The sequence below is a fragment of the Myotis myotis genome, unplaced genomic scaffold, assembly GCF_014108235.1.
Source record: "Myotis myotis isolate mMyoMyo1 unplaced genomic scaffold, mMyoMyo1.p scaffold_m19_p_20, whole genome shotgun sequence".
Taxonomy (NCBI): Eukaryota; Metazoa; Chordata; class Mammalia; order Chiroptera; family Vespertilionidae; genus Myotis; species Myotis myotis.
This window is the reverse complement of record NW_023416325.1, coordinates 17,674,653-17,688,361: the sequence shown is the minus strand read 5'-3', so window position 1 is coordinate 17,688,361 and position 13,709 is coordinate 17,674,653. Positions and strand designations below refer to the sequence as shown.

Sequence of the window (13,709 nt, the reverse complement as noted above, 5' to 3'; positions counted from 1 at the left end):
GAGCTGGCAGGATGTAGGCACAGCTGTTGATCCAGCGAGAGCGGTGGGATTTGATGGCAAACTAAGTTCCTCAAACAGCAGGATCAGCAGATTGGCCGGCAGAACTTGGTATTGCCCGGGGGTAGCCAATACCCAACTCTGTTATGTTATCACCAGGAAGCTGTTATCACAGGACGGTTGTGTTGCCCATGCAGTCGGTGTGAAGGCAGCAATATCCTATTACCAAGTGTTCGTTGGCAAGATCTTTGGAATAGCTGACCCGGGCTGGAGCGCAGCTTTACCTCTTCTTAGCTGTGTGATCTGGGGCAAGTTGCTTAACATCTCTGCAACTTCATTTCTTTACCTCTAAAGCAAGCATGTCAAACTCAAAGGCTAACACAGACAAAATACACAAGGTTTAAGTTGATGTGGGCCGCAAAAAAAGCAAAAGCTTCAATTTTCATAGAAACAGGTTTATTTCGATAGAGACATGCTGAATACAAAGGGCTGAAATAAATGAGTCGTTAACATAAAATAGAACATTTTGATAAAAATTAATTTTTTCTTGAACATTAACTTACCAGACATTGAGTAACTGCACAAATTAATAAGCATAATGCAGATAAACCTATTTTTCTTGTTCTCCGAAAGTGAAATATTTCCTATTGTGCACACCAAACAAGTCAGTCCAAGACTAATGACGTGGCCATCAGCTGCTAAAATATTCTCTGCTAGTATTAGTGGAGAGAAATGGTGCGCCTGCGCATAAGGCGTGTAAGGGAAATGAATGCAACATGATTATATAATCAGTCATTAGTGAATGCTGTAGTTCGTTATTAATAATTATGTATAACAGGATATTGTAAAAATTAAGTTACAAAATTATTAAAATGTTTCTTACATACCATTATATTGGTTGGGCCACAAAAATATTTGTTGTGGGCCGCATGTAGCCCATGGGTCGTGAGTTTGACATGCTTGCTCTAAAGTAAATCTAATACTGATGAAATGGAGTTCTTGCCAGGATCAAATGAGGGAAAGTATATAAGTCAACCAGTACAGTGGCTGGGATATTAGAAGACACAGAACAACATGGACGAGGAGGAGGAAGATGAGGAGGAGGATGGTGACGATGATGATGGTGGTAGTGGTGATGATGGTGATGGTGGTGGTGATGGTGGTAGTGGTGATGGTGATGTGATGGTGGTGATGATAATGGTGATGGTGATGATGATAATGGTGATGGTGATGATGATGGTGATGTGATGGTGATGGTGATGTGATGGTGATGATAACGGTGATGGTGATGATGATGGTATGGCGATGAAACACCAGCCCTCTGTTGCTGCCCTCCTTTCCAGAAACGCAAGGCTTTTCAACTTTCACTTGAATCCTCTGTGCCCTGGATTCTTTAATGATGCTCTCAAGCTGTGGAGGAATGTAATTTCTCTCTTCATCACAAGCACTTTAGAGATTTCACTGGTTGGTACTCATCATGTTCCTTTGATGGGTCCATTGAGGAGCCCAGTGGAAACTGCCCGCATGCTGTTGGTGGTAGCATTTCGTCCCTTCGCCTCTATCGGCATGAGCCGATGGAGATGTCACTTCACCTTGCCGTGCCTCTGTTTTGACACCTGTCAGATGGGCTTGCAGCCCTTGTGTTTCAGGCACCGAGAGATGTGAGTGATGGATGGTGGGGATGACGTCTCAAGCTCCTTGGCGAGAAGGAATCTGTGAGGGACAAGAGGTTACTGGGGTAAAATGGCTTTCCCATTTCTGTGCATGGTAGTAATCAAAGGCAGGATTTGCCCTTCCCAGACAGTAATTTTGCAATTTGGCAATGCCAGAATGTAGAATTCCTCGGAGCCCATTGATGCCTTCTCTTGTAAACTCCCTCCGCCAACATTTTTGGGGGTTAGTTTCTTTAACTAAGAAAAAGCCATCTCCATTAAGAATATAAAACTAAGAGAGATTCCCCTCCTCTCGGGGAGCTCCGACAGCCCAGCCCTTCTACTAAGCAGACCCAAACGGAATTGCCAGCAAGATCTGACAGCTTTTATGTTTTATTATTATTACAATTCTTCGTCTTCATTTTCCATGACGTAGCTGGAGCCGCAAAGCGAGAACTATAAAGCTAATTTCATTCCTTTCAGCCTGTGGGCCCCAGGGAGAGATTCTGAGTGGTGTGGCTGTGCAGGATGGCTCCAGCTTTGGTTTTGAGATGGCACATGCCACGGGAAAACTGGGCGAGGAGACCCCTGGGTGTCCTGAGGGTGTCTGGAGCCTCATGGAAACTTGGCAGACACTTTATGTCCCTGCCTGGCCACTCTGACGTGCTTTCACATGACAAACAAAGGCAGGGGCCCAGAGTGGGGCTGTTACACCCCTGGGGGTGGGAGTGGTGAACTCCACACCCCTGCCCCCCTAAAAGCACATTGTGTTTTAAATATTGACAGGAGTAATTAGGAGATTGTCTAGAAATCATTAAGGGGACTGTTGGATTAGGTGTCGGGTGCTCTCTTTATAGCTCTGTGACCATGGGCAAGTTGCTTACTCTCTCCGGGCCTCAGTTTCCTAATCTGTAAAACGGGGACAAGAACAGCACCCACTTCCTACGGTCATGGAGAGGATAAAATGGGTTAATGAAGCATCCTTCAGAAATGTGTTAGGTGTGGTGTTTTCTTCCGTGGGATGATTTCAGCTGTACTCTTCGATTTCAATAGGAAAAGATTTCTTTTAACAGCATTACAGGAAACATAATTAGCATTGCAAGCCCATAATTTCATGGATATTGCTCAGAGTGAGGCTAAACTTATTTGGATACAAACTTAATTTTAAAAAATGCACTCAGTTAAAGAAGAGTTGGTGCGGGGTCATGATAAAAAGCACGACGACTTTGGGGTTTACTAATGCATATTTCTTCTGGGGAAGGGACTCTGAACCTGTGTAGCGCCATGGCCCTCCCTGCCATGGTGACCACTGTGGATTACTCCTCAGAATAATATGATTAAATGCATACAATAAAATGCATATATTGCCAAGGAAACCAATTCTATTAACAATGACAATAACAGTGATGGTTGTCATTTGTTGAGCACTCATATGTGCCCATTATTGTTCAGTTTCTCACTGTATTAAGTCATTTCTTCTCTCCACACCCCTCTGAACTGGGGATCTGCATTATATCCATTGGAAAATGAAGGCATGGAGAAGTGAAATATTAAGTCAGTGGTGATAAGTACTGCAGCTCAAAAGGAAATTCTAAGGCACAAAGCAGCAAGCTATTCAGATCAGGGTAATTTAGGGTCATCCCTGACTAGCCTAGTGATCAGCCACCATTCCTGACCCATTTACCTGTCTGTATACATTAGAACTATTCATAGACCTACTTGCCTACTGTATAAGGCATGAAAAGTTAGTGCCCAAATATGTATATTCAAGACACATGATGTACTTGAGTATAATTGGATCACTTTGCTCATCAAAGACCCCTTTGTTTCTTATTCTGTGATTTTTCTGGTGGATTCGATGGCTCCTGGTTCAGCCAGTGGGGGGATCTGTACCAGAGCACTGATCGATGTTATTTCCCATCTTCTCTCTTTCAGTAAAGAATATCCCGTGGTTCCCAGGAGCACAGTGAGACAGAAAGTGGCCTCCAACCACAGCCCTTTCAGCAGTGAGCCTCGAGCTCTCTCCACCTCATCCAACTTGGGGTCCCAGTACCAGTGCGAGAATGGTGTGTCAGGACCCTCCCAGGACCTTCTGCCCCCACCTAATCCATACCCACTGCCCCAGGAGCACAGCCAAATATACCATTGCACCAAAAGGAAAGGTAAGTGTGGCATCCCCTGCCCGATGTGCCTTTCTCTACTTCTTTCCTTTCGTTGGGGAAAAAAAGTAGACACAACATTTATTTCTTTAGAAAATGCAAACAATACAAACATACATAGAGATTGTAAGAAATTAAAACCATACCAGCAAAACATTTCCACCCCTAATTCTAGCCCCTTCCTCGGGGAACACGTATTCAAAAGGTCCAGACCTATTTTCCTCATTTACAGACACGCACACACAGAACTGAAAACAGTTTTGTGCTTACGTTTAGCAGTTGATATCAAACTGTATTTCGCAAGTTGCATTTTTGGAAACTGCAGAGTATGCTGTGGCTGTCTGAAGCTGGAGCTGCCTCATTTTTTTTAAGTGATGAAGAAGAAGTACTGCAGCTCAAAAGGAAATTCTAAGGCACAAAGCAGCAAGCTATTCAGATCAGGGTGATTTAAGATCAGGGGTTCAAACCTGCAACTGAGGTACATGCCCTTAACTGGGAATCTGTGGCCACTCCCACGAGTGGACAGGCAGGCTGCTGCCAGCATTCCCGGTGCATCACAGGCCATGCTGCTGGGATGGTCCTAATTGGATGTGTCTCGTTAGTGCATGCGCCAGGCTTTCTCCCAGGGGGATCCTGAGCTCTCCTTTCCTCTCCAGATCAAAATCAGCACAAAAGGAAAAAAAGAAAGGCACAACTGATTTTTCTTCCTCTTTGCATCCCTTTTTCCAATCTACTGGGCTGGCGTCTGAGACATCATAATTTCCTTTGCCAAATAAGAAATGGATGACTTTTCCTCAGCCATTTGAGTCCAAAGGTACTAGATTAAGGCAGGGAATTTCGGGTGGCCTGTTTTGTTGGAGCCAGAACCGAAGCAGGTGCCATGGCGGTGTGGTTGAGCTCAGCGTACTGGAACCATCGCTTGGTGTGAACTGTAGACGGGACGGTGAGGACAGGGCAGGCAATGGGGCCACGGAAACGCAGGCTCGAGTCTCACCTCTCCCACCAGCTTCCTGTGTGGCCCCAGGCAGGTGTCCCAGTTTCCTGCTTTGTAAATGGCGCTGTTTCCTGCAGCACCTGACCCTGTGAGCACCCAGGAAGTGGTGGCTGTGATCGCGTAAGTGGCAGGTATCCCTCCAGAAAGCGTGTGCCGGGGGGAACGAGAGAAGGCCGCTCACCTAGGCGGAGGCTTGAGAAAACAAGACGCAGGGACGGGGCCATCTAGCCTTGTGCTTATGCCCGGGGTCTGCAGAATCAGACAACTGGGGAGGAATCTTACCTTTGCCAGGTGCAAATTTTCATGATTAGGAGCCTGTTACTTAATTCCTCTAGGCCTCATTTATTTATTTTTTTTAATCCTCACCCAAGGATATTTTTCTCATTGATATCTAGAGAGAGAGTGAAAGAGAGGTGGCGGGGGAGAGAGAGAAACATCGACTCATTGCCTCCCGCACCCGCCTGGGCCAGGGCCAGGGCCAGGGCCAGGGCCAGGGTTTGAACCTGCAACTGAGGTACATGCCCTTAACTGGGAATCGAACCCATGACCCTTCAGTCCACAGGCCGACGCTCCAACCATGGGCCAAACTGGCCAGGGCTCCTCTATGCCTCCTTTAAAAAAAGATCTGACCATAAGGGCTTATGATTGAACCTATCTCGTAGGCTTGGTGTGACAATGGGGTGCTATTAAGCTGGTGTTAGCGCAGGGTTGACTCAATAGCACAGGGTTGAGTCACTGTTTCGCTCGGGCAGGCCCAGACCCTAGCCTTAGCCTCAGCAGCCAGCACGATGCCTTTGGAGGTCCAGTGCCCAGTGTTTGGCCCTTTAAAAAACACACAACTCAGGAATTAGAACCAATGGAAACGATGCTTTGGTGGCTTTCTCTGGAGCCGGGGTTACATGAGGAAACTGATTGGGGTCGCCGGGTTTGGCGATGTGACATTTACTCATCTTGCACTTTGAAGGAGGGAAGAGCTGTGTTTGGTCCAAGCCCGGGCTGGGGAGCTGACCTGGGTGAGGCCGAGGGCTCCGGATTTACCTGAAACCCATCCAAGCTCCTTGGATCTCAAAGGCCTGAACAGTATCACCCCACCAGGCCCCTGGCCCGACTCCCAGCAGGTCCGCTGCCGGATGGGCTGCAGACCAGATGCCTGCAAACATGTCTGCATCTTCAGGCGCGAGCAGGGTGAGGAGCGTCTCACGGAGCAGGTCCCTGCCCGGACACCTATTTCCTGTTACACCTAAGGGTGCCCTGCCTAGGTTCCAGACCGCAACCTTTTCCTCAACGCTAGTAAGTGGGTGCTTCCATGAACCAGTGTTACAGGTGGGGAAACCGAGGCTCAGAAAGGTAAAATCACAGGCTGGCAGTTCTCGAAGGGGGGATTTGAACCCACGCCAGGTCTGCAGACTCTGCCTAGGCCCCAACCACTGCGCATAGTGCTACCTTCTCTTATCAGCTACAACCTCAAAATGGCATCCTCCGCTGCAGACTTGCTCGTGCGACTGGGTCAAGCGTGCTGATTAAGAGCTCAGCAGGTTTGAATTAGGGAGCTCTGCCTATGAAATTAAGGCCAGACGAAAGAAGAGGAGGGAGAAGTTGAAAAGAATCAAGGCGCTTTTTCGGTCCAGTATTTATAGCAGCGTCCTTATAAGTGCATTCCTGGCCGGTGACCCGCTTTCGATCACGGGAGCCGTGGACTTTCACGGGGGATTTGGCGGGATCCCCGCGTGAACACATGGTCAACTTCAGGTGGAGGCTGGCGTTGGTGGCTGGTCCATTGCAAGACAGCGCCATAGCTGACGCTTTCCTGCTGTGTGGCCCTGGGCACGATGCTTTGACTTTCTGAGCCTCAACTACCTTTTCTGCAAAATGGGGATAATAACAGTTCCCACCCTGTGGGCTTGTTAGGGGATGGAATGAGATCATCCACATAAAGCACCCAAGACAGGACCGGACATAGTAAGTGCTCAATGAGCGTGAGCCGCCACCGCCCCGCCCTGATGCAGCTCATCGTCCCAGCAGATCAGACACTATGGTGACATAATTACATGATTGTTTGGGGGAAATGGCGATCGGATGCCATAAAGAAGATACACAAAGTGCTTATGAACATGAAGGGGTATCAGCCTAGGGGGGTCGGGGGAGAATTTTAGCTCTGAGTCATTGGATAGGAGAAGAGGGTGTTACTGAGCGTCAGGCACAAAGATGGGCCCACCCCCTCAGGGAGTGACTGACAGGCTGGAACTGGGTGAGGGGAGGGCAGGAACCAGCCCTTGTGAGCCATTTGAGGGACTTTAGCTTTTATCCGAACACCAGCGGGCAGCCATTGGAGGGGTTTAAACTGAGCGTGACAGGACTCGGTTTGTTTGGGGTGTCACTCGGCTGTGATAGGCAGGGCTAGAATTAGTACCAGAGCTCGGTTGAGAGGCGGTCAGGGGCTCAGGAGTGAGCTGATGGTGGCTCAGACCAGGATGTGGGGAGAAGGGTGGGAGATGTGGGTGGAATCAGGCTGCAGTGACGGGCTGGCGATAAGGAGGTGAAGAATTACCCTTTTCACAGATGCAGAAACTGAGGCTCAGAGAGGTTGAGTAACCTGCCCAGCGTCACCCAGCTGGCAAGTGGCCCCGCCCCCAATCCATCCACACTGTGATCTATGCACTGGGGGTGCATGGGACACACCCTGCAGGGCTCCCTTCACCTTTCCAGAAACCTCTGCCCTTCTCACCTCCCTCTGCCCCCAAAGGAAAGCTCCCAGGGACAGGCAACATTCCAGCCAGGCTCTGTCTGTCCTCCTGCCTCAAGACGACAAAAAGCAATTCATCATCAGCCTCCATTGTAAAGTGATAAGGAATCAGTGGAGGTTTCCTTCCAGTTTGGGATTCCCGTTAAGTGATAACTCCATGGGTGGCTTTCCCCTGGCCCCTGCCTGCCCCGCTCCCTATCTGACTTCCCCTCATTGTCTGTCTCCCTTCCAACAAGCCCAGGAGGCCGGTGCCATGAAATGTCAAAGGGCCAGGCAGGCCAGAGGGCTCCTTGTGTTTGGGCCCAGCTGTCTCCAAACTATCTACCCCGATGGATGGAGCCGGGAAGGTCTTTTATCAACGCCACTCAACCACAGCCAGGACCCCGGGGCCTGGGAGAGCACTTGTCCGCCTTCCTCCCCCTCCTACCCTGACAGCCCCCACCCCACTAGAAACCCAAGGCAACCCAAATACAGATTTCAGGCCAGCCACTTACTGCACTGGATATTCAAAGGGAAGCCAGAGGAGCAAGGGGAAGGGGCATTGCATATAGTGATTTTGCAGGATGCGTTTTCTCAGTGTGATGTGCCTTTAAGAGCGATTTCATGTGGCTTTTTTCACTGGATCCTCCCTGCGCTCCTCGAGCCAGAGGACATGTCCTTCCTGCCCATTCTGCAGGGCAAGCAGAGCACTAGGAGGTGGCCTAGACGGCTGAGGTGAGTGGCGGTGAGGGCAGACCTGGGGTGCATCATCAGGCTTATATTGACTGGGCACTTACTGGGCACTGGGCACTGGGCACGGTGCTTGGGAGAAGGGCAGGATGGCAGAGCCCCACCCCCATGAAACTGGTGTTCCACTGGGCGAGGCAGGTCAGCAAGTAAGTAAACCAGTGGCTTCACATAAGGGCTGAGTGAGGTATGAGCTGGAGTCTTTTGATTCCTAATCAAGGGTAGTCCCACAACAGCATTCCAGTCCTTTCTACTGTAAGCCAAGATCTAAAGTCCACCCATCCGTCCACCCACTCACCCACCACCCTCCCTCCTTCCCTCCCTTCCACCCATCCATCCATCTGAACAGGAGTTTCATGAAAGCTGAAAGGCTGGGCTGTCCAGCTGAAAGAGCACTGTTAGGTGAGTCAGGCCTGGATACAGCCCCACCTTAGAGTTGCCGAAGGTCACTCAGCCCGGCAGGGGCTGCTCACCACTCTACCTCTGGGGGCTCGGGCTGAGCGAACTGTCGCCAAGGGAAATGACCCATGTGGGATGGTGGCAGTATCGGCTCAACGGGATTAGTGCTGTGAACGCAGCCCAGTGTTTCCCAGCTCTGGGATCCACCCACATTCCTTCAGGTATTGGATGACCTTCACCGAGCCGTCTGCCCAACCTTCCAAGTGGGGAAAGCCAGATAAGACTTAAACACTTCCTTTATGTGCAGGAAAGCTAGACAGACTGCTTATTAACAACTCCATTCCTGACGGAGTTTCTGCATTATTGTCATGGACAGTCAAGAACTGAGATCCAAATGGTCCCAGTGGTTCGTCCAAGGTCACATAGCCAGCAAGAGCCAGAGACATAACTCTGTGCCCTAAAAATCCGTGTTCTGGATTCATCATTAAAGCCACTTTTTCCAGAATCAGTAGTGTCCAGAAAAATGCAAGGGACCAGGCTTGTCCTGGTGCTGTGCCCTGAGCGGTGGGCAGGATCCGGAAGAGCTTTACTGCTCTCCGGGCACTCGGCTGGGTGCAGGACCACTCTTCCCACACACCTTTCTGAAACCAAGCTGTGGACTCATCTCAAACGGGACTTGACCCGAGACTACGGCCCCTCATCCCTTGGCAGGGAGAGAGATCTTTTGCTGTTGATCATTTATGGTGGTTCCCAGTAAAAAGGCAGAAACCAAACCAAAACAAAAAAACAGATGACATCCAAAGCATTTATCACAACCTGAAGTTGGACGCTTGCTTCGGAATGTCTTTACAATGCGGTGAGGTTCGAGAGGAATTTGAGAATGCTCGGACCTGCTTTCATCAATGAGCCAGTATCGAGTCTTCTTCGGACTCTGCAGCGGATCGTTGGGGTATTAGAGACTGGAATGTGTAATTTTACGATTTTCCAAAATGGGCTCCAGCCTTTTTCATATTCTTCTTCCTTTTTTGACTTGTAACAAACCTGGAAGCGGATCAGAAACTTGGGAATGGTTAGTTTGCCTTTTTTCCCCCCTCTTGCCAAGGGTACCCTGCAGCTGTACTTGCTATTATTAAAAAGGGGAACGCCCTGGTTAAATGGAAAACCCGAAGGTTCTGATTCCAGCAACAATGGAAACATCCAGAATTATGGATCTGGGGGCGGAAGGAAGAATGGAGGGAAGAAATCGAGGGAGGAAGTGACCAGGACAAAAAAGTGGAGTGTGGCCATGTCTTTAAGACGCCAAAGAACTCCCAGCTGAAAGGTGGACAGTATGGTCACCCTCTTATGATGTCTTCGACATCTGGCTTGATGTAGACAGACACCTGGAAGAGTGTCCCAGAAGGAGTGTCGCTGAACATAAATTTGCTGGCTGCTCAATGGGTACAGCCCTAGCTATGTTTGGTTTGGGAGATTTTTTACTTACCTATGGGTGTCACTGGGAGAATGATGCAAATGGAGGTGTTGGGTGGAACCCAGGCTCCCCTACCCTGGCCAGAGAGCTGTTTTGTAATGCAGACCAAGGTCAAAGGATTTGCAGTGGGACGAGTGACTGACTTAGAGCTTCCTATCTGAGGACCATCTCCTCATCACAGGTCAGCATCCGTCCTTACTGCTCAGGGGAGAATGGACAGGGGCCAAGGACGTGTACCAAGAGTAGGGCTCTGACTACCTGTTGACCACTCTATCTCTAGCAGCTGGCACAGCACCTGGCACTTGGTAGGGTCTCATGTACACCTGTTGACTGACTAGGTGAGTAGCGTTGGATATTGGAAATCTAGAGAGCCAGAAGCGAGTGTGGTAGACAGAGTCAGCCAGCCCTGGCTTTGATTCCAGCCTCTGTCCTTCCCAGCTGCATGACCTTGGCTGGGTCACTTCCCCAAGCAGGAGCCACATGGAGGAATCACTCTGAGATTAGAGTAAGGTGCTCAATCAGTAAAAGCTATTTTCTCCCATCATTAAATCTGCGTCCTGCCCTCACGTCATCCACCAGTCCCAGTGTTTCATTTTTCTTCACCAACCCCCTGAAAGACAGAAATATATATATAAATTGATTTTTTTACAGAGAGGAAGGGAGAGGGATAGTTAGAAACATTGATGAGAGAGAAACATCGATCAGCTGCCTCCTGTACACCCCCCACTGGGGATGTGCCCGCAACCAAGGTACATACCCTTGACTGGAATTGAACCTGGGACCCTTCAGTCCACAGGCTGCTCTATCCACTGAGCCAAACCGGTTAGGGCCATACAGAAATATTTCTTAACATTTATTGATTAGAAAGCAATTGGAAGACAAAAAAGGACAATCTCCAGTTTGAGGGTAGAATTCCAGCTAAAGGATGAATCTGAGTTGAGGTTTACACTTGGGGAGAAATTCCCCAGTTTTGCTTCCCCTGAAGGGCGCACCCAGAGGTGTGTTGTTATAGATGGGGTCTGCCACGGGATTGACTGGTGCCCTTGAAGATGTCTCATCTCATTTAATTCTTCGCCATCCAGTGCAGTAAGTATTCCTAACTCTGACTCAGAGATGGTGAAAATTAGTCTCTGAAATGCTGGCGTGGCACAGATATGAAATAGAAGAGCCAGATTCAAACCCAGACACATCTAGACTTCTTAGCTTGGAGCCTGGAGTTAGGGAGTCTTTGAGGCCCTGGAAGTTGTGTGTGTACTCCATCCTCCAAGCGTTGTGTTTGTGTATTTTTCTAGGAGAGAGGTCAGCACTTTCGTTAGTTTCCAGAGGGGTCCGTGACCTTGAAGTGGTCAGAACTATCTCCCTTCCCACACTAGGGAACACAGGTGAACAAAGTGGTTTGATCAGCAGCAAAACAGTCACACGTTAATTTGTACCGACTCAGCAGATATTAACTAGGCACTTGCTTGCATAAGGCGTCAGGAAAGGATTTGGAAATTAATTCATTTGCGCTCCCATCCATTTGTCCACTTGCCCATCCCCCTTCCACCCATTGCACAAATGTTTATTGCGTGCCTTCTCCGTACTGCATGGTATTAGCAGAGATTTCGGAGGTAGATTACTTGGATTCTGATCCTAGTTCCCCTGCTTCTCAGCCATATGAGCCCTTGGCAAGTTGACCAACCTCTCGGTGTCTCCTTTCTCTCCTCTGGAGAAGGGGGATATGAGAGGACCCATCTCGTAGGGCTGTCGTGAAGATTAAATGTGTTATCTCATGGAGGGAACCCAAAACACTCCACGTGCTGTTTCTACTGTGAGTGTTGACTTTATTATTATTTTTGTTACTAGGTGTGAACTGGAGCTGGAAATGCCCTGCCTTCGTGGAATTTACAAGCCGGGGAGGGAAGATAATAAATAACAATAATTCTTACTTATTGAGTGTGTCCTTGTACCAAGTTCTGGACTAATACACATTCTCCCATTTCATTCTCAACAATTCCCTGTGTAGAAAAATGCCATTAGTAACCTTTATGGTTTGCAGACGAAGAAACTGAGTTCAGAAAGGTCAGACTTTGCTTAGAACACCGCAGCCCAAGGTCCTCCCCGTGACAGTCCACCCCTTTGTATCAGAATGGAGGCCTGGGCTTACAGTCTTAAGAGACTTGATTCTTCAGGCCTTCAGCCAAATGGCTGTCTCTGCCTTTAGTTGTGGGGTGGCTGGTCCTGGCCTCATGGGTCTCTCTCCTCCTGTCTTAGCAGATGAAGAATGCTCCACCGCAGACCATCCCTACAAGAAGCCCTACATGGAGACATCGCCCAGCGAAGAAGACCCATTCTATCGCCCCAGCTACCCCCAGCAGCAGGGCCTGAGTGCCTCCTACAGGACAGAGTCAGCCCAGCGCCAGGCCTGCATGTATGCCAGCTCCGCACCGCCCAGCGAGCCTGTGCCCAGCCTGGAGGACATCAGCTGCAACACGTGGCCCAGCATGCCTTCCTACAGCAGCTGCACGGTCACCACCGTGCAGCCCATGGACAGGCTACCCTACCAACACTTCTCGGCTCACTTCACCTCGGGGCCTCTGGTCCCCCGGCTGGCTGGCATCGCCAACCACGGCTCCCCCCAGCTCGGGGAGGGGATGTTCCAGCACCAGACCTCCGTGGCCCACCAGCCTGTGGTCAGGCAGTGTGGGCCTCAGACTGGCCTGCAGTCCCCTGGCGGCCTGCAACCATCTGAGTTCCTCTACTCCCATGGCGTGCCAAGGACCCTGTCCCCACACCAGTACCACTCGGTGCATGGGGTTGGCATGGTGCCAGAGTGGAGCGAGAATAGCTAAAGCGAAGCCTGCTTCCTTAACAGACATTTGCTAGAGAGAGAGGAGAGAGAGAAAGAGAGAGAGAGAGAGCAGGAGAGAGACAGTAGCCGAGAGAACCCCACAGACAAGGTATTTCATTTCACCCCAGATTCACGCCTGCACTTGAGACCCCCAGACACTGATCTAATCAGTAGCCTGAAACCACAGTTCAAAAAATGTGACTTTGTCATTTCGTCTCAAAACTAAAAAAAAAAAAAAAAAAAAAAAAAAAAAAAAGAACAACAAAATTGAGTCCCATTCCCACCACAACCACCACAGTCATCCATGGGCCACATTCACACCACCTCCGGAGGGCCTCCCGGATTCCTTCTTTTGGTCTCCAGCAAGTCTTGCCTCATCGAGTGTGTTATCCTAATGCAGTTGGAGTCTTTTCCTGTCTTGCTGTTAATGTTGACATTGTTATATAATAAATAATAATATATTTTTTTCTTTCAATTTTTCTTAACGGGACCCTGTCCCTTATTTTGGGGGAGGTCTGAGGCAAGTTCAAAGTATGTATTTGTGGAGTTCCCTTCCTCTAAGCCACCCCTAAAACCAAAATTCGTCACCCTCCCCTTGACTGAGAAATGACCTACCTCTGCCATGGGATGTTTTTGAAAAGGTCCCCTATGTCCCCAGCTTTTTCTGATTGTGTCCTGCCTTCCCCGTCACCACGGAGCCCAGTCTGCCTCCCTGGGGAGTCAGGATAACCTTGGGCT

The 13,709-nt window shown here is 49.3% G+C and overlaps 1 protein-coding gene across 7 annotated transcripts in view; it reads left to right on the top strand.

Annotated features, from left to right (window-relative positions):
• TBX5 (T-box transcription factor 5) overlaps positions 1-13,446 on the top strand; it is a 76,842-nt gene extending 63,396 nt beyond the window's left edge. For 6 of the 7 annotated variants that reach the window (XM_036354045.1, XM_036354043.1, XM_036354044.1 and 3 more), the window contains 2 exons: positions 3,585-3,811; positions 12,395-13,446. In XM_036354045.1, coding sequence (XP_036209938.1) covers positions 3,585-3,811; positions 12,395-12,972 — 805 coding nt within the window. In that variant the 3' untranslated portion in view covers positions 12,973-13,446. The remainder of the gene's footprint in view (positions 1-3,584; positions 3,812-12,394) is intronic. The other variant, XM_036354047.1, reaches the window with a different exon arrangement.
• Positions 13,447-13,709: the final 263 nt, after the last annotated feature.